General features: G+C 46.2%; 1 protein-coding gene across 1 annotated transcript in view; it reads right to left on the reverse strand.

Moving 5' to 3' along the window:
- The window catches only part of LOC139374177 (tetraspanin-9-like), a 142,208-nt gene extending 121,300 nt beyond the window's left edge, over positions 1-20,908 (reverse strand). Inside the window, exon 1 of the mRNA XM_071115193.1 lies at positions 19,820-20,908. Coding sequence (XP_070971294.1) covers positions 19,820-20,200 — 381 coding nt within the window. The 5' untranslated portion in view covers positions 20,201-20,908. The remainder of the gene's footprint in view (positions 1-19,819) is intronic.
- Positions 20,909-21,191: the final 283 nt, after the last annotated feature.

Genomic DNA, 21,191 nt, shown 5'->3' on the forward strand with positions numbered 1-21,191 from the left:
TTTATACGGGTTTTATACAAATGTTCTGTATAAATAGCCTCTAAAATATACACTGAGTATAGAAAAATCCAGGTGAAAGCTATGATCCCTTATTGATGTCACCTGTTAAATCCAATTCAATCAGTGTAGATGAAGGGGAGGAGACAGATTAAAGGAATTTTAAGCCTTGAAACAATTGAGACATTTTATTTATTTATTTCACCTTTATTTAACCAGGTAAGCTAGTTGAGAACAAGTTCTCATTTACAATTGCGACCTGGCCAAGATAACGCAAAGCAGTGTGACACAAACAGCAACACAGAGTTACACATGGAATAAACAAGCGTACAGTCAATAACACAATATAAAAAAAAGAAAGTCTATATACAGTGTGTGCAAATGGCGTGAGGAGGTAAGGCAATAAATAGGCCATAGTAGCAAAGTAATTACAATTTATCAAATTAAAACTGGAGTGATAGATGAGCAGATGGTGATGTTCAAGTAAAAATACTGGTTTGCAAAAGAACAGAAAAGTAAATAAAAACAATATGGGGATGAGGTAGGTAGATTGGGTGGGCTATTTACAGATGGGCTATGTACAGCTGCAGCGATCGATTAGCTGCTCAGATAGCTGATGTTTAAAGTTAGTGAGGGAAATATAAGTCTCCAGCTTCAGCAATTTTTGCAATTCGTTCCAGTCATTGGCAGCAGAGAACTGGATGGAAAGGCGGCCAAACGAGGTGTTGGCTTTGGGGATGACCTTTGAGATATACCTGCTGGAGCGCATGGATTGTGTATGTGTGCCATTCAGAGGGTGAATGGGTAAGACAAAAGATTGATGGGCCTTTAAACGGGGTGTGGTAGTAGGTGCCAGCCGCACCGGTTTGTGTCAAGAAATGCAACGCTTCTAGGTTTTTCACACTCAACAGTTTCCTGTGTGTATAAAGAATGGTCCTCCACCCAAAAGACACCCAGCCAACTTGACACAACTGTGGGAAGTATTGGAGTCAAAATGGGCCAGGCCAGCAAACCCTGTGGAAAGCTTTCAACACCGTGATGAGTCTGGGGGGGCATAGGGTGCAACTCAATATAAGGACGGTGTTCCTAATGTTTGGTATACTCAGTGTATGTAAACAGACCATAAATGTATCAGATTTTGTTTTCTTGGAAAGCTGTGAATTTGACTGCATTGTTTGAATAAAATGTTGGCATACTGGAAGTTCATTTGAAATATTACTGGAATCATTCCCCTGAAACTGGTTGGGTTGCTAACACACATACAGTGCAGATACATTTGTGACATTCATTGTTTTGCACAATATCTTATCACAGCTTTGGCAAACCATGGTTGACCAACTCCCTGACCAACATGGCTGACCTTTGGACCATCATAAGAAGTTTCATGTCCATTCTAGTATTCTAATTCCTAATTCTATGGCTACATCAAACACAGGAAACTGAGTGTGTTACGGTCTGCAGCCAAGGGGCATCAAAGCCAACCGCCCAAAATTATTAACTTAATAGCAGAGAGGTAATCCAATCAAAACCAAGTTATCGCTCAGCAGACCAAGTGGAAAGAAATTGTCCCAGCTTTCTCCCTCAGAGTTGAGGCTCTGAGGGGGAAGGGGCATAGATATTTCCTTAATTTGCTTTTGGGTGACAGAGGAAAATGCTGAGTAGGGCGAGGCAAACGAGCTAGTCTAACATTCTACATTAACCTCTTAGAGCTCTAGGGGCGCTATTTCATTTTTGGATAAAAAACGTTCCCGTTTTAAGCGCGATATTTTGTCACGAAAAGATGCTCGACTATGCATATTCAGTTTTGGAAAGAAAACACTCTGAAGTTTCAGAATCTGCAAAGATTTTGTCTGTAAGTGCCCCAGAACTCATTCTACAGGCGAAACCAAGATGATGCATCACCCAGGAATTAGCAGAATTTCTGAAGCTCTGTTTTCCATTCTCTCCTTATATGGCTGTGATTGCGCAAGGAATGAGCCTACACTTTCTGTCGTTCGCCCAAGGTCTTAGCAGCATTGTGACGTATTTGTAGGCATATCATTGGAAGATTGGCCATAAGAGACTACATTTTCCAGAGGTCCGCCCGGTGTCCTTTGTCTAAATTTGTGCGTAATCTTCAGGTGCAGGCATTTTCTCCTGGGATTCAGGAGAGAAAGCATGTTTCCAAGAACGATGTATCAATGAAGAGATATGTGAAAAACACCTTGAGGATTGATTCTAAACAACGTTTGCCATGTTTTCAGTCGATATTATGGAGTTAATTTGGAAAAAAGTTTGCGTTTTGAGGACTGAATTTATGGATTTTTTTTGGTAGCCAAATGTGATGTATAAAACGGAGCTATTTCTAATACACAAGGAATCTTTTTGGAAAAACTGAGCATCTGCTATCTAACTGAGAGTATCCTCATTGAAAACATCAGAAGTTCTTCAAAGGTAAATGATTTTATTTGAAGGCTTTTATGTTTTTGTTAATGTTGCGTGCTGGATGCTAACGCTAATGCTAACGCTAAATGCTAACGCGAAATGCTAACTCTAGCTAGCTACTTTTACACAAATGATTGTTTTCCTATGGTTGAGAAGCATATTTTGAAAATCTGAGATGACAGTGTTGTTTACAAAAGGCTAAGCTTGAGAGATGGCATATTTATTTCATTTCATTTGCGATTTTCATAAATAGTTAACGTTGTGTTATGCTAATGAGCTTGCTGATAGATTTACACAATCCTGGATACAGGGGTTTTTTCATAGCTAAACGTGACGCAGAAAACGGAGCGATTTGTCCTAAACAAATAATCTTTCAGGAAAAACTGAACATTTGCTATCTGAGAGTCTCCTCAATGAAAACATCTGAAGTTCTTCAAAGGTAAATGATTTTTTTGAATGCTTTTCTGTTTTTTTGTGTAAATGTTGCCAGCTGAATGCTAATGCTAAATGCTACGTTAGCCATCAATACTGTTACACAAATGATTGTTTTGCAATGGTTGAGAAGCATATTTTGAAAATCTGAGATGACAGTGTTGTTAACAAAAGGCTAAGCTTGAGAGCTAGCATATTTATTTCATTTCATTTGCGATTTTCATGAATAGTTAACGTTGCGTTATGGTAATGAGCTTGAGTCTGTATTCACGAACCCGGATCCGGGATGGGGAGATCAGAAAGGTTAATTCACTGCAGATTAGCGGAGTTAGTGGAGGCATGAGATAAAGACAAGTTTCCAAGCACCTCCTACACTAAGACTTTCTGTAATTTCAACCGTAAAATACTGTAGAATGCACAGTAAAATAGCGTAAACGTCTTTTACACCATTAATGCTGTAGGTTGTATGCCTCCTGTGAAATTACTCTAACATACAGTAGTTTATGCCTACTGTAGATTCAAATGGTGAGACACATGAAGCTCAGACTATTTTAGTAAATATCTTTGTGAAGTGGCTGTTAGGTGGAATAATGTTTTTAGCAGCTAAATTACCGTATTAAGCTGGCAACTTTGGTGCCAATATGATGCTGTACATTTACAAGGAAAATGTTTACAGTTTACAGTACAAGGACAAGCATGGGCACACTTTATACTCAACACCTATTTGCATGAAGCTCCTTAGTAAATATTGTAGCACAATAAAACATACTGAGAGTCCCATTATTCTGGGTATTAAAGGTTGGGGATTTTTGTAACAATGTAAAAACAGTGCAGTAGCTCTGAACGAAAGAAGAGCCCGACTGTCTGAAAATAAACAATAAAGTTAACTCAACAAACCAACTGAGAAATTATTCATACAGTAGACAAATAATCCGCTATAACCCTTAACAAGGTAAATACACTTCAAGGATATATGTTCTTTTAAATGTTGCTTTTACATACAGTAGATAAACAGCACCAGAACATCACATCTCAGTTTTGTGGGTAGAATACAACAAAAGTTTGCCTTACGCAACCATAAAATACCACAAAATAGATGGCCTATTTGAAGTATTTTGTATTTATTTATTTCACCTTTATTTAACCAGGTAGGCAAGTTGAGAACAAGTTCTCATTTACAATTGCGACCTGGCCAAGATAAAGCAAAGCAGTTCGACACATACAACGACACAGAGTTACACATGGAGTAAAACAAACATACAGTCAATAATACAGTATAAACAAGTCTATATACAATGTGAGCAAATGAGGTGAGATAAGGGAGGTAAAGGCAAAAAGGCCATGGTGGCAAAGTAGATACAATATAGCAAGTAAAACACTGGAATGGTAGATTTGCAATGGGAGAATGTGCAAAGTAGAAATAAAAATAATGGGGGTGCAAAGGAGCAAAATAAATAAATAAATTAAATACAGTAGGGAAAGAGGTAGTTGTTTGGGCTAAATTATAGGTGGGCTATGTACAGGTGCAGTAATCTGTGAGCTGCTCTGACAGTTGGTGCTTAAAGCTAGTGAGGGAGATAAGTGTTTCCAGTTTCAGAGATTTTTGTAGTTCGTTCCAGTCATTGGCAGCAGAGAACTGGAAGGAGAGGCGGCCAAAGAAAGAATTGGTTTTGGGGGTGACTAGAGAGATATACCTGCTGGAGCGTGTGCTACAGGTGGGAGATGTAATGGTGACCAGCGAGCTGAGATAAGGGGGGACTTTACCTAGCAGGGTCTTGTAGATGACATGGAGCCAGTGGGTTTGGCGACGAGTATGAAGCGAGGGCCAGCCAACGAGAGCGTACAGGTCGCAATGGTGGGTAGTATATGGGGCTTTGGTGACAAAACGGATTGCACTGTGATAGACTGCATCCAATTTGTTGAGTAGGGTATTGGAGGCTATTTTGTAAATGACATCGCCAAAGTCGAGGATTGGTAGGATGGTCAGTTTTACAAGGGTATGTTTGGCAGCATGAGTGAAGGATGCTTTGTTGCGAAATAGGAAGCCAATTCTAGATTTAACTTTAGATTGGAGATGTTTGATATGGGTCTGGAAGTAGAGGCCTCAATGTATTTTATTGAGAAGAATAAATTCCCCAGGGGGAATATGACAAAATATAATGTATGCCTAAGCCTTTTATACCAAATATACCACAGCCTCTATCGCTAATGCTGTATCAACACAATGACAATCACTTTCAGATGCATTTCATTTCTCGAAGAAAGCATTTTTACAACCATCCACTATTGTGCAATGCACACAGCAATCATTGAAATTAAGATCCAATTGGGAATCAATGCAATGTTCACTTTGTAGTCAGTCTGTTGTGTAAATCCTTAACTATGTGTGTGCATAGTTCTCAAAAGTAAAAAGGCGATATTGCCAGCATCACAGACGTCTCCTACAGATCAAAATATATTTCGAATTGCGCATTCTCAGTACTGAATCCACTTCTGTGACCAAGTGATACTATTGCTTCGAAAATAATCCCAGAGGCACATGGTTTGACATGACATGTTTATTAATGAGGTCCTGGTTATCTATGAAGAACTAATGATGGTCATCTCTCTATATCTTTCCTTGGCTATATTTAAAAAGGAAGAGGACTTCCTCCGAGAACAGGAGAAGTCAGAGGGATGCCAACTGTCACACAATGGCAGGTGCCCAAGGTTTTACGGAGATAGCTTAGCTACCTCTCTCACAGCAGTTGTTATTTCATCTGGTCTCCATCTCTAGCTGTTCACCAAATAACATTTCTTCCTGCCCTAGGACAGTGCTTCTCCAGTCCTCAGGTAACCTCAACAGCACACAGTTTAGTTGTAGCACGGGACAAACATACCTCATTCAACTCATTTAGGGCTTGATGATAAATTGACAAGCTGAATCACGTGTGCTTGTCCAGGGCTACAATAAAAATGAGTACTGTTGGGGGTACTTGAGGACTGGAGATGGGAATCACTACCCTATGATAATGCCTGTTTAGATTCAAAATGTTTACCACAAAAAAACTAAATACTTAACTCTTTGACAAACTACACCCCCCACCAACCCCCCTATCTACCGCCCCCAAACCTCCCCAATCCCCAGCCTCTAGGCACCCCTGGAGTGAAACATACGTGCCCATATCCCATTTGATCTGCTACACGAGCGAATGAGCTCTGCAGAGGTATACTACGCAGCAGTGTGATGATCGAAGGAGCGGGGTGGGTGGAGATGGGTAAATTAGACTGATCTCCTCAGACACTTAGCTATTTGACACAGGCAGGGAGAGAGGGTATAGAATGGAGATATTCAAAGAGCAGGTTAGTGTAGGAATATTGAGCCAAGGCTTTGCCTTCTCCTGTGGGGTGCTAAATACAAAACGTATAATAATTAAATGCATATCAACTACGTCAACGTTTCTTCTATGTAAATGTAAAGAAATTAAATGCAAGGTCCAATGCAGGAGGATCAGATATGTCATGTTCATATTTGTAAAAATGGACATGGCAAGATGATGTGCTTTTGTACTGTTACGGATGGATATGAATTGTCTTTATTAACCTAAAGTATTGATCGATTTAGCTTCTCAATACTTTAATAAAAAAATATATATTTTCACCTTTATTTAACCAGGTAGGCTAGTTGAGAACCAGTTCTGTCATGTATTGTCATGTTGTGTGTTTCTGTCCTTTCCCTTCACCCTGTCTCCCTCTGCTGGTCGTTGTTAGGTTACCTTTTCTCCCCCTCTTTCCCCCAGCTGTGCCTTGTCTCCTCCTAACTACCCATTCACCCCGTTTCCCACCTGTTCCCTTTTTCCCTCTGATTAGGTCCCTATATCTCTCTCTGTTTTTGTTCCTGTCCTTGTCGGATTCTTGTTTGTTGTGTTTCATGCCTGAGCCAGACTATCGTCATGTTTGCTGTAACCTTGTCCTGTCCTGTCGGAATCTGCCGGTCTATCTGAGCCTACCTATGTTTGGTTATTAAAGAAGCTCTGTTTAAGTTAGTTCGCTTTTGGGTCCTCATTCACTCCCCGTAACAGAAGAATCCGACCAAGAATGGACCCAGCGACTTCGGATCCTCTCCACTCAGCCGTCGAGATCCAGGGAGCGATGCTAGGCAGACACGAGCAGGAATTGTCTGCTGCTCGACATGCCGTTGAGACCCTGGCCACCCAAGTCTCCAACCTCACAGAACAGGTTCACCATCTCCGCCTCGATCCACCGGCCACTTCCAGGGCTTTCGAATCTCCGGAGCCCAGAATCAATAACCCGCCGTGTTACTCTGGGGAGCCCACTGAATGCCGCTCGTTCCTCACCCAGTGTGATATTGTGTTTTCTCTCCAGCCCAACACTTACGCCAGGAGCACTGCTCGTGTCGCCTACGTCATATCTCTCCTTACTGGACGGGCTCGTGAGTGGGGCACGGCAATCTGGGAGGCAAGGGCTGAGTGTACTAACCAGTATCAGGACTTTAAGGAGGAGATGATACGGGTTTTTGATCGATCTGTTTTTGGGGAGGAGGCTTCCAGGGCCCTGTCTTCCCTATGTCAAGGCAATCGATCCATAACAGACTACTCTATTGAGTTTCGCACTCTTGCTGCCTCCAGTGGCTGGAACGAGCCGGCTTTGCTCGCTCGTCTTCTGGAGGGTCTCCGCGCAGAGGTAAAGGATGAGATTCTCTCCCGGGAGGTTCCTTCCAGCGTGGATTCCTTGATTGAACTCGCTATTCGCATTGAGCGACGGGTTGATCTTCGTCACCGAGCTCGTGGAAAGGAGCTCGCGTTCTCCGTTGCCCCCCTCTCCGCATCACTACCATCTTCCTCTGCCGGCTCGGGAGCTGAGCCTATGCAGCTGGGAGGTATCCGCATCTCGACTAAGGAGAGGGAACGGAGAATCACCAACCGCCTCTGTCTCTATTGCGGTTCTGCTGGCCATTTTGTCACTTCATGTCCAGTAAAAGCCAGAGCTCATCAGTAAGCGGAGGGCTACTGGTGAGCGCTACTACTCCTGTCTCTCCTTCAAGATCCTGCACTACCTTGTCGGTCCATCTACGCTGGACCGGTTCGTCAGCTTCCTGCAGTGCCTTAATAGACTCTGGGGCCGAGGGCTGTTTTATGGACGAGACCTGGGCTCGGGAACATGACATTCCTCTCAGACAGTTAAGGGAGTCCACGGCCTTGTTCGCCCTGGATGGTAGTCCTCTCCCCAGGATTCAGCGTGAGACGCTACCTTTAACCCTCACTGTTTCTGGTAATCATAGCGAAACCATTTCTTTTTTGATTTTTCGTTCACCTTTTACACCTGTTGTTTTGGGCCATCCCTGGCTAGTTTGTCATAATCCTTCCATTAATTGGTCTAGTAATTCTATCCTCTCCTGGAACGTCTCTTGTCATATGAAATGTTTAATGTCTGCTATCCCTCCTGTTTCCTCTGTCTCTTCTTCACAGGAGGAGCCTGGTGATTTGACAGGGGTGCCGGAGGAATATCACGATCTGCGCACGGTGTTCAGTCGGTCCAGGGCCACCTCTCTTCCTCCACACCGGTCGTATGATTGTAGTATTGATCTCCTTCCGGGAACCACTCCCCCCCGGGGTAGACTATACTCTCTGTCGGCTCCCGAACGTAAGGCTCTCGAGGATTATTTGTCTATAGCTCTTGACGCCGGTACCATAGTCCCCTCCTCCTCTCCCGCCGGAGCGGGGTTTTTTTTTGTCAAGAAGAAGGACGGGTCTCTGCGCCCCTGCATAGATTATCGAGGGCTGAATGACATAACAGTTAAGAATCGTTATCCGCTTCCTCTTATGTCCTCAGCCTTCGAGATCCTGCAGGGAGCCAGGTTTTTCACTAAGTTGGACCTTCGTAACGCTTACCATCTCGTGCGCATCAGGGAGGGGGACGAGTGGAAGACAGCGTTTAACACTCCGTTAGGGCACTTTGAATACCGGGTTCTTCCTTTCGGCCTCGCTAACGCTCCAGCTGTCTTTCAGGCATTAGTCAATGATGTCCTGAGAGACATGCTGAACATCTTTGTTTTCGTTTACCTTGACGATATCCTGATTTTTTCACCGTCACTCCAGATTCATCTTCAGCACGTTCGACGTGTCCTCCAGCGCCTTTTAGAGAATTGTCTTTTTGTGAAGGCTGAGAAGTGCACTTTTCATGCCTCCTCCGTCACATTTCTCGGTTCTGTTATTTCCGCTGAAGGCATTAAGATGGATCCCGCTAAGGTCCAAGCTGTCATTGATTGGCCCGCCCCTAAGTCACGCGTCGAGCTGCAGCGCTTTCTCGGCTTCGCGAACTTCTATCGTCGTTTCATCCATAATTTCGGTCAGGTGGCAGCTCCTCTCACAGCCCTTACTTCTGTCAAGACGTGCTTTAAGTGGTCCGTTTCCGCCCAGGGAGCTTTTGATCTCCTCAAGAATCGTTTTACATCCGCTCCTATCCTTGTTACACCTGACGTCTCTAGACAGTTCGTTGTCGAGGTTGACGCGTCAGAGGTGGGCGTGGGAGCCATTCTTTCTCAGCGCTCCCTCTCTGACGACAAGGTCCACCCATGCGCGTATTTTTCTCATCGCCTGTCCCCGTCGGAACGTAACTATGATGTGGGAAACCGCGAACTGCTCGCCATCCGGTTAGCCCTAGGCGAATGGCGACAGTGGTTGGAGGGGGCGACCGTTCCTTTTGTCGTTTGGACTGACCATAGGAACCTTGAGTACATCCGTTCTGCCAAACGACTTAATGCGCGTCAGGCGCGTTGGGCGCTGTTTTTCGCTCGTTTCGAGTTCGTGATTTCTTATCGTCCGGGCTCTAAGAACACCAAGCCTGATGCTTTATCTCGTCTCTTCAGTTCTTCAGTAGCCTCCACTGACCCCAAGGGGATTCTCCCTGAGGGGCGTGTTGTCGGGTTGACTGTCTGGGGAATTGAGAGGCAGGTAAAGCAAGCGCTCACTCACACTCCGTCGCCGCGCGCTTGTCCTAGGAACCTTCTTTTCGTTCCCGTTCCTACTCGTCTGGCCGTTCTTCAGTGGGCTCACTCTGCCAAGTTAGCCGGCCACCCTGGCGTTCGGGGTACGCTTGCTTCCATTCGCCAGCGTTTTTGGTGGCCCACCCGGGAGCATGACACGCGTCGTTTCGTGGCTGCTTGTTCGGTCTGCGCGCAGACTAAGTCCGGTAACTCCCCTCCTGCCGGCCGTCTCAGGCCGCTTCCCATTCCCTCTCGACCGTGGTCTCACATCGCCTTAGATTTTGTCACCGGACTGCCTTCGTCAGCGGGGAAGACTGTTATTCTTACGGTTGTCGATAGGTTCTCTAAGGCGGCTCATTTCATTCCCCTTGCTAAGCTTCCTTCTGCTAAAGAGACGGCACAAATCATCATCGAGAATGTTTTCAGAATTCATGGCCTTCCGTCAGACGTCGTTTCGGACAGAGGTCCGCAATTCACGTCTCAATTTTGGAGGGAGTTTTGCCGTTTGATTGGGGCTTCCGTCAGTCTCTCTTCCGGCTTTCACCCCCAGTCTAACGGTCAAGCAGAACGGGCCAATCAGACTATTGGTCGCATCTTACGCAGTCTTTCTTTTCGCAACCCTGCGTCTTGGTCAGAACAGCTCCCCTGGGCAGAATACGCCCACAACTCGCTTCCTTCGTCTGCGACCGGGCTATCTCCTTTTCAGAGTAGCCTCGGGTACCAGCCTCCGCTGTTCTCATCTCAGTTCGCCGAGTCCAGCGTCCCCTCCGCTCAGGCTTTTGTCCAACGTTGCGAGCGCACCTGGAAGAGGGTCAGGTCTGCACTTTGCCGTTATAGGACGCAGACTGTGAGGGCTGCTAATAAGCGTAGAACTAAGAGTCCTAGATATTGTCGTGGTCAGAGAGTTTGGCTCTCCACTCAGAACCTTCCCCTTAAGACGGCTTCTCGCAAGTTGACCCCGCGGTTCATTGGTCCGTTCCGTATTTCTCGGGTCATTAATCCTGTCGCAGTTCGACTTCTTCTTCCGCGTTACCTTCGTCGCGTCCACCCGGTCTTCCATGTCTCCTGTATTAAGCCCGTTCTTCGCGCCCCCGCTCGTCTTCCCCCCCCCCCCCCCCCCCATCCTTGTCGAGGCGGCACCCATCTACAGGGTCCGCAGGATTTTGGACATGCGTCCTCGGGGCCGTGGTCACCAGTACCTCGTTGATTGGGAGGGGTACGGTCCTGAGGAGAGGAGTTGGGTTCCCTCTCGGGACGTGCTGGACCGTGCGCTGATCGAGGATTTCCTCCGTTGCCGCCAGGTTTCCTCCTCGAGTGCGCCAGGAGGCGCTCGGTGAGTGGGGGGGTACTGTCATGTATTGTCATGTTGTGTGTTTCTGTCCTTTCCCTTCACCCTGTCTCCCTCTGCTGGTCGTTGTTAGGTTACCTTTTCTCCCCCTCTTTCCCCCAGCTGTGCCTTGTCTCCTCCTAACTACCCATTCACCCCGTTTCCCACCTGTTCCCTTTTTCCCTCTGATTAGGTCCCTATATCTCTCTCTGTTTTTGTTCCTGTCCTTGTCGGATTCTTGTTTGTTGTGTTTCATGCCTGAGCCAGACTATCGTCATGTTTGCTGTAACCTTGTCCTGTCCTGTCGGAATCTGCCGGTCTATCTGAGCCTACCTATGTTTGGTTATTAAAGAAGCTCTGTTTAAGTTAGTTCGCTTTTGGGTCCTCATTCACTCCCCGTAACAAGTTCTCATTTACAACTGCGACCTGGCCAAGATAAAGCAAAGCAGTGCCACACAAACAGCAACACAGAGTTACACATGGAATAAACAAGCGTACAGTCAATAATACAATAGAAAAAGAAAAGGTCTACATACAGTATGTGCAAATGAGGTAGGATAAGGGAGGTAAGGCAATAAATAGGCCATAGTGGAGAAATAATTACAATATAGCAATTAAACACTGGAGTGATAGATGTGCAGAAGATGAGTGCAAGAAGAGACACGGGTGCAAAGGAGCAAAATAAATAAAATAAATAACAGTATGGGGATGAGGTAGTTGGATGGGCTATTTACAGATGGGCTATGTACAGGTGCATTGATCTGTGAGCTGCTCTGACAGCTGGTGGTTAAAGTTAGTGAGGGAGATATGAGTCTCCAGCTTCAGTGATTTTTGCAGTTTGTTCCAGTCATTGGCAGCAGAGAACTGGAAGGAGAGGCTGCCAAAAGGAGGAATTGGCTTTGGGGGTGACCAGTGAAATATACCTGCTGGAGCACGTGCTATGGGTGGGTGCTGCTATGGTGACCAGTGAGCTGAGATAAGGTGGGGCTTTACCTAGCAAAGACTTATAGATGACCTGGAGTCAGTGGGTTTTGTGAAGAATATGAAGCGAGGGCCAGCCAACGAGTATCAGGCGTGTGCGTACTTGTGGTGAAGTTAGGTGCAGGAGCGCAGAGAATTGTGTACAGGCGCACACTTGATTACGTCAGGAGAGATATACAGATTGACGCAGCTGCGTCAAAAACCTCCTCCAGCCAACAAGGCAAAGTGTATAGCGTGCACAAATGTCACACAACATAAATGTATAGCAATAAAAATAAGCTTTGTGAAAACACACGGAAAATAACATACGCTTATGTTAAATAATTAGACACAAAGACATGAGGGGGAACAGAGGAATAAATGCATGTAGTGTGATTGGGGAATGCAAACCAGGTGTGAATGGAACAAGACAAAACCAATAGATAATTGAAGAATGGAGCGGCGATGGCTAGAAAGCCGGTGAAGTCGAACGCTGAACGCTGCTCGAACAAGAAGAGGGGCTGACTTCGGCGGAAGTCGTGACAACGAGAGCATACAGGTCGCAGTGGTGGGTAGTATATGGGGCTTTGGTGACAAACGGGTGGCACTGTGATAGACTGCATCCAATTTGAGTGTTGGAGGCTATTTTGTAAATTACATCGCCGAAGTCAAGGATTGGTAGGATGGTCAATTTTATGGGGGCATGTTTGGCAACATGAGTGAAGGAGGCTTTGTTGCAAAATAGGAAGCTGATTCTAGATTTAATTTTGGATTGGAGATGCTTAATGTGAGTCTGGAAGGAGAGTTTACAGTCTAACCAGACACATAGGTATTTGTAGTTGCCACATATTCTAAGTCAGAACTGTCCAGAGTAGTGATGCTGGACGGGCTGGCAGGTGTGGGCAGTGACCGGTTTAAGAGCATGCACTTAGTTTTACTTGCATTTAAGAGCAGTTGGAGGCCATGGAAGGAGATTTGTATGGCATTGAAGCTCGTCTGGAGGTTAGTTAACACAGTGTCCAAAGAAGGGCCAGAAGTATACAGAATGGTGTCGTCTAAGTAGAGGTGAATCAGAGAATCACAAGCAGCGAGAGCGACATCATTGATGTATACAGAGAAAAAAGTCAATCTGAGAATTGAACCCTGTAGCACCCCCATAGAGACTGCCAGAGGTCCGGACAACAGGCCCTCCGATTTGACACACTCAACTATGTCTGAGAAGTAGTTGGTGAACCAGGCAAGGCAGTAATTGGAGAAACCAAGGCTGTTGAGTCTGCCGATAAAAATGTGGTGATTGACAGAGTCTAAATTCTTGGCCAGGTCTATGAAGACGGCTGCACAGTACTGTCTTTTATCGATGGCGGTTATGATGTCGTTTAGGACCTTGAGCGTGGCTGAGGTGCACCCATGACCAGCTCGGAACCAGATTGCATAGCGGAGAAGGTACGGTGAGATTCGAAATGGTCGGTGATCTGTTTGTTAACTTGGCTTTCAAAGACCTTAGAAAGGCAGGGTAGGATAGATATAGGTCTGTAGCAGTTTGGGTCTAGAGTGTCTCCCCCTTTGAAGACGGGAATGACTGCGGCAGCTTTCCAATCTTTGGGGATCTCAGACGATATGAAAGATAGGTTTTACAGGCTCGTAATAGGGGTTGCAACAATTTTGGCGGATAATTTTAGAAAGAGAAGGTCCAGATTGTCTATCCCAGCTGATTTGTAGGGGTCCAGATTTTGCAGCTCTTTCAGAACATCAGCTATCTGGATTTGGGTGAAAGAGAAATTGGGGAGGCTTGGGCAAGTTGCTTTGGGAGGTGAAGAGCTGTTGACCGGGGTAGGGGTAGCCAGATGGAAAGCATGGCCAGCCATAGAAAAATGCTTACTGAAATTATAAATTATTGTAGATTTATCGGTGGTGACTGTGTTTCCTAGCCTCAGTGCAGTGGGCAGCTGGGAGGAGGTGCTCTTATTCTCCATGGACTTTACAGTGTCCCAGAACTCTTTGGAGTTTGTGCAACAGGATGCAAATGTGTGTTCGAAAAAGCAAAGCTTAGCTTTCCTAACTGCCTGTGTATATTGGTTGCATATCACGGGGGCTATTCGATGCTAATGCAGAACGCCACAGGATGTTTTTGTGCTGGTCAAGGGCAGTCAGGTCTGGAGTGAACCAAGGACTATATCTGTTCCTGTTCTACATTTTTTGAATGGGGCATGCTTATTTAAGATGATGAGGAAAGCACTTTTAAAGAATTACCAGGCATCCTCTACTGACGGAATGAGGTCAATATCCTTCCAGGATACCCGGGCCAGGTCGATTAGTAATGTGTTACTTAGGCCATTCGTAAACAGCACAAGCCTCATTAATCAGTTTGCATGGCGGTATTGGAATTCCATGTAAGAAGGCATTATGAATGATTGAAAGCTGGTTTCAGGATTTCAAACAATTCAGTGCACCTCTATTTCAGCACAACCTATACATCCCCTAGCAGTGGGATTAAGGTAACTTGTGATAGACTTCTAATGAGAGAGGACGTCATTATGGTTGTTACAATTTGAAGTCCATTGGGGCCGAGGGGCTGTGGATTAGTGAACTTTTTAGCACTCTGTGAGGGCCGAAAATAGCAGGCAAATTGCTTCGACACCTTGTATCGAAACCTGTGTTATGGAGGAATGGGACAGCATGAGTAAAATGTTTCCCAAGGCAATGCTTTATAGAGTTACCATTCAACTAGGAAAGCGCGTGCACATGCACACACACACACACGCACGCACACGCACTCACACACACACACACACACACACACACACACACACACACACACACACACACACACACACACACACACACACACACCTTGAAACTGTCAATAGGTTTGAAACTATTTTATTTGGGTGGTGGCTAGCAACATTTAAAACAAAAACGTCAACTTAAATACAGAAACTCCAATCAGCTAAATCACAGCAAACCCAATCTTGCTGTCCGACTCATAGTGTGTCTACCAACATGTCATCCAAATGGCATATAAATAAGCAAGCATGGGAATTGATGAATGCACAGTTGGTTTCTCTACTCCCCTCACAAAAGATTAGCTTCGATATCACCACTGCTTTGGCACTTTATAAGGATGCTGAGCGGACATTTATTCTCTAAATATAAATATCAAAATTAGGCTTTGCTTTTGATATATTATAATAATGACAGAGTGGTGGGATGTGGGCTCCAGGCTCACTGCCCTCCCTAACAAAGGAAGTGTTAGAGAAAGGAAGGAAACAGGGAGGTTTTAGGGAGAAGGAACCGATTAATAGTGGAGGGAGTGAAGGAGGGCAGAGCAGACCGGAGTTTCTGTCAGACAGCAGAGAGAGAGAGAGAACACAGAGCAGGGGGCTGCAAATACACCAGCGCCAGGCTGCTAGCTGACACACATGCTGGAGGAAATCACAGCCAACAGAATCTTGCTGTGTGTCAAACCAACATGTAGTCCAGTCATCACTGTCTTTTAAGCAAAGCCACTGTGATTCAATGTGATTGGCATAAACATTGGCTTTATTGCTGGTGCTGTGCGTCACCCGAAGGAGACTTTCAATCCCGACTACTAACCCACCAGATACTCTGATCTGCCCCCCCCCCCCCCCCCCCCCCCCCCGCAGCTCAGACTAACACTAATCCACATAAGTAAGAGAAGCCAGATGGTCAACAACTGCGGAAGAGGCCTGGAGATAAGTGCATTGGACATGCCTCCTACTAGCACTGACTTTGGTGATAGCTACTTTCCTGAGGAAAATGTATTTACTATGACTGAGATATGTGGTTGTCCCATCTAGCTATCTTCAGATGAATGTACTAACTGTAAGTCGCACTGGATAAGAGCGTCTGCTAAATTACTGAAATGTAAATGTAATGTGTGGCGTGCCTGCCGCTGTTTACCTTGTGCTTCAAGTTAGCACTGTAAGCCCTGTGGAGGGAATGGAGGATGAGGGAGTATAGCGAAGCTGGTGTGTGGCTCAGGGGAGGCCAACTCCGCTCCAATCTGAGGTGTCAGAGCTGAGGCCCTGGGCAGGTAGAGTATCCTTTCCCCCAGTTCCCATGCTCCCCTGTCTGTCCCTGAACTGGGGCCCACCACAGGCTTCAATCAGTCCCACCCCTGCCTCTAGACAGAGAGGCATGGGAACTGGGGACAGAGTACCTACCTGCCCAGGGCCTCAGCTCCGACACTCCAGATTGGAGTGGTGGTGCGGAGGTGGCCTCCCCTGAGCCGCACACCAGCTTCGCTATACTCCCTCATTCTCCATTCCCTCCACTGGGCTTACAGTGGTAACTTGAAGCACAAGGCATGCGCTCGCACGGGATGTTCTCCAATGCTGGAAGGGAGGCCTGAGTAAAAAAGTTTGGGAACAGCTAGTTTAAAGCACACTTTTACAAGTCTCAGTCATAAATGACAGCTCCAATAAGCCCCCTATGGTGAACGGGATGTGAGAACAATAGGCTTGTAGAATCATGACCATTTCCAGTTTTCAGTTCATCGTCACTGGTAGGGGGTCCTGCGTTCTCTGGGCATTACTGACTCAAATGAACCAAATGAGCCGAAAGATTTGTTCTTTTGACAGAATGACTCGAGAAGATTAGAGTCCATAAAGAAAGCCAAACTTCCCATCACTAGTTCTAATGTTGTTTTTGTCACAAAAGGGGTGGCTACTTGCAATATGCTCCAGCATTCAGCATACTTATTTACTACCTGAAAATTGAGACATGCCGTGTCATTCCTTCCGCAGCTGTGGGAGCAGGGTCAGTGGTATCCCTTGGCTCCTTGATCTGATCTATAGTCTATATAGGCTAATTATCAAAGTAGCCTATTTTGCATTGCTAACCAAATATAATCTCAGCGACTGTTCAAACAGTAAACCAAACAACAAGACACCACCCAAAAAGGTAGTATGTTGAGAAGCAATAACTAGTGATTAGGGAAAGGGGGATACCTAGTCAGTTGTACAACTGAATGCATTCAACTGAAATGTGTCTTCCGCATTTAACCCCACCCCTCTGAATCAGAGAGGTGCGGAGGGCTGCCATAATCAACATCCAGGTCTTCGTTGCCCGGGGAACAGTGGGCTAACTGCCTTGCTCAGGGGCAGAACGACAGATTTTTACCTTGTCAGCTCAGTGACTCGATCCAGCAACCTTTCGGTTACTGGTCCAACGCTCTAACCACTACAACTACTATAGCCAACTAGCTAGCAATGTGCTTTTTTCTCTGTGACCAAAACATGTTTTATTTTTCTATTTGAACTGATATGGGAATGAATACACAAGCAGCATATCAAACTGGGATAATGTTTTAAGTTACACCGGGAAGTATACAAATACTTGCTAGCTAGCTTGCGAGGATTTCATGTTACCAAAAGGTGTCCGCCACTCTAAAAATCCCACTCCATCCACGTGCACCCACGCACGTAGATCAACGGTTTAGTAACCTTTACTCTCCCCAACCCCAGGAGGGTACATGCAGTGGTAACCTTTACTCTCCCCAACCCCAGGAGGGTACATGCAGTGGTAACCTTTACTCTCCCCAACCCCAGGAGGGTACATGCAGTGGTAACATTTACTCTCCCCAACCCCAGGAGGGTACATGCAGTGGTAACCTTTACTCTCCCCAACCCCAGGAGGGTACATGCAGTGGTAACCTTTACTCTACCCAACCCCAGGAGGGTACATGCAGTGGTAACCTTTACTCTCCCCAACCCCAGGAGGGTACATGCAGTGGTAACCTTTACTCTCCCCAACCCCAGGAGGGTAGATGCAGTGGTAACCTTTACTCTCCCCAACCCCAGGAGGGTACATGCAGTGGTAACCTTTACTCTCCCCAACCCCAGGAGGGTACATGCAGTGGTAACCTTTACTCTCCCCAACCCCAGGAGGGTACATGCAGTGGTAACATTTACTCTCCCCAACCCCAGGAGGGTACATGCAGTGGTAACCTTTACTCTCCCCAACCCCAGGAGGGTACATGCAGTGGTAACCTTTACTCTACCCAACCCCAAGAGGGTACATGCAGTGGTAACCTTTACTCTACCCAACCCCAGGAGGGTACATGCAGTGGTAACCTTTACTCTCCCCAACCCCAGGAGGGTACATGCAGTGGTAACCTTTTCTCTACCCAACCCCAGGAGGGTACATGCAGTGGTAACCTTTACTCTCCCCAACCCCAGGAGGGTAGATGCAGTGGTAACCTTTACTCTAACCAACCCCAGGAGGGTACATGCAGTGGTAACCTTTACTCTCCCCACTCCCCCCTCCTACTCCTCCTCCTCCTCCTCCTCCCAGTGTGGAGCTAGAGCTGCAGGTTATTGACGTGGGGGTTTATGTTCACCAATAGGGGTTAAGTACAGATTTAGCAACACAGACCCCGGGAAAGTGAGGGCAGCACTGACACAATGACCTCAGCCGCCATCCATCGGTCCGGCCTAGCCTCTGATCCCTCCAGATTCCACACGAACTGTAAACACACCTTGCCTGATCTGAGCCTGCCTTGCCAATCAGACACACATACCCCTCTGGCCCTGCGTGGATGTTTTGCCCTTGAGTTACATTGGAATCTGCTCTGTGCTGTGGACAGTTGGTCTCACTATAGTTCAGATATAATGTGCAGCAGCCTGGAGCCTGAGCCTCAGATGTGCCCCAGATTGCAGGGTGCACGTAGTAGGCTAGTGGTGACGTGATTGGAGATGTAGACCCTGTTGTGTTGTGATGTTATTATGCTTCACGCATGATTGGCTCCACACAAAAGACTCTGGCCCATCAACTAAGCCCCCGTAATCCACTGGTTCAATATTCCAGGGGATGCCCACTTTCACAAACAAAACAACAGATGCAAACATTATGTCCACTGAAATCAAAACTGGGATATTTTGATTAGATTTGATGATGGGTGGAAGTGCTGTTAAAGGTGTAAAACATATAGAAAATCCAGCTACATTTGTGATTTTCAATTTTTAGTGGCACGGCCCAATCTTTAAATCCAAAACATAAAAAAAATGTAAATGTGTGAAATACTAAGTAAATAAAAACCACAAATCAGATTAATCCTATCTATCTTCTCTTCAGTGGCTCACCAAAATGAATGGAAACATTCTCAGTCATTCTAAATCATTCATAATCAATCCACAGATATGTCATGCTTCCATCTCATACATGTAAGCAATGCACCCTGTCCTTTGCCTAGAAAACTTAACACGCTAAATACTCATAATGTTTGCAGTAAATCAGCAGCACCCATGAGGACCCATGTTGTAAAGCCATCTGAATGAGTGGCAGCCCCAGCAGAGCACACACAGGGAGACATGGTGGAGCAACCATTTCAACGACTCAATGACAACCAGGAATAGTAACATGCAAATTATTATGAGCCCCAGCATAAATCTTTCTCTCACATATGCCTGAAGAGAAATCCTTAAATTATCAGTATATCAGTTTACAACTATTATGTAATATGGCATTTTATCATCTTGTCTTGCTCACATGACTGTTAAACTAATGACTACTACTTTTACATTTGTATGTGCTGAGTAACTTCAAGAATCATGTCAGCATCACACTGCTTCTACATCCATACAGATATATAACTAGCACCCCAAAAAAGAGAGGACGCATGATGGAGAGATGTGAAAGAGAAGAACAACATAGTAAAATAGTGCTTTGCTTACCCAGAAGATGAGGTTGAAGAAGAACATCATGTACTTCAAACAGCAGAGACAGCCCCGTGCCATGTTGTACTTCTTGAACTCTAAAAGGAACACAAATGATAGATCCAGGTAAAAGACCACGTATTTGCTGCCTTTGGGCGCCGTGTACTTGTTATTGCTGCTCTTGTCTCCTCCGACGTTGACGCTGGTGTCGGCCGCTGTCCCAGCCTGCCCCTGTGCCGTGGTACCGCGCGGCCCCGTAGAGCCGTAGAACGCGCCGGCGGTGAACCCGCGGCCGCCGAATGGGCGGCCAGACGTGGAGTCGCGGACAAAGTCGGAGTCGAGGCTATCCACGGATGGGCTGCGGTGGATGGCTGACTCCTCACTGCTGGACTTCTCCATGCTCTTGGGCTAACACTGCTGCTGAGGGGCTCTCTACCGTAACACACTCTACCATGTCTCAGAGATGAGAGGACACAACTCTCCCCCTCCAGCAGTCTCCTCTCTCCCTCTCTGATCTCCAAGCCCAGAAACTCTGAATCTTTCTATCCCACCAACAATGGCACGACTAAACTGTATCGGGTAAGTAAAAGGAAGACACAGGCAATATTCCCGGCTCTATGTGTCGTCTGTCCGGTGTCCAATGTCTGCTCTCATGCTCCTGAGTTGGCCATGCAGAGAAGTCCTAGTCCAGCGAGGAGCATTATTACCCTGATGAGTTACAGCAAGCTACGTCCTTGAGTCAGTAAGTTTCAGTAGTGTCCCCTGGATCTCCACACTGCTGTGCTGTGTGTGTGCCTGTGAATCTTTCTCTCCAACTCTCAGCTGCTCCACTTCTTCCTCCCTACTGCTGACCTCAGGACTGATTTCTGCCTGGGGAGCTGGAAACTTTCCCCCCCCCCCCCATACAACACAATCCTGTATCTGTATTCCTCTCTCCTCTTCTTCTCCTCCTTTCCTGCGCTCACTCAGTCCTCTGTGCTTTGCGCTCTCCAACGTGCTGATGATAATCTGATTCAGTTATTCTCTCTCTCTCTCTCTCTCTCTCTCTCTCATTGTACAATTCTGTGCTCAGCTGCTCAGTCCCCCGCTCTCTGCCTGTGCTGTCAGTCGCAGTGCCGTGGCTGATGTGTGCTATTACCGGCAAGATGCATCTAACAGGCATTCCCTATCCTATCCCCCTTAACTAGAGCACTGCCCTTGTCCCCCCCCTCTTCTCTCTGCTCTCCCTCTTACTCTCTTGCTCCCTGCCTCTCATCAACCCCTCCCCACTGCTGAGGGAGCAGCCAATGAGGCAGTTGCAGGCGGCTACAGACAACCCGGGCTCCTCCCCTGTGCCCCGACCATGTCTTTAATAAGCTGATCATAACACAGCTTTGACTATACAAGTTCA

Source organism: Oncorhynchus clarkii, chromosome 2 (genome assembly GCF_045791955.1).
Source record: "Oncorhynchus clarkii lewisi isolate Uvic-CL-2024 chromosome 2, UVic_Ocla_1.0, whole genome shotgun sequence".
Classification (NCBI taxonomy): domain Eukaryota; kingdom Metazoa; phylum Chordata; class Actinopteri; order Salmoniformes; family Salmonidae; genus Oncorhynchus; species Oncorhynchus clarkii.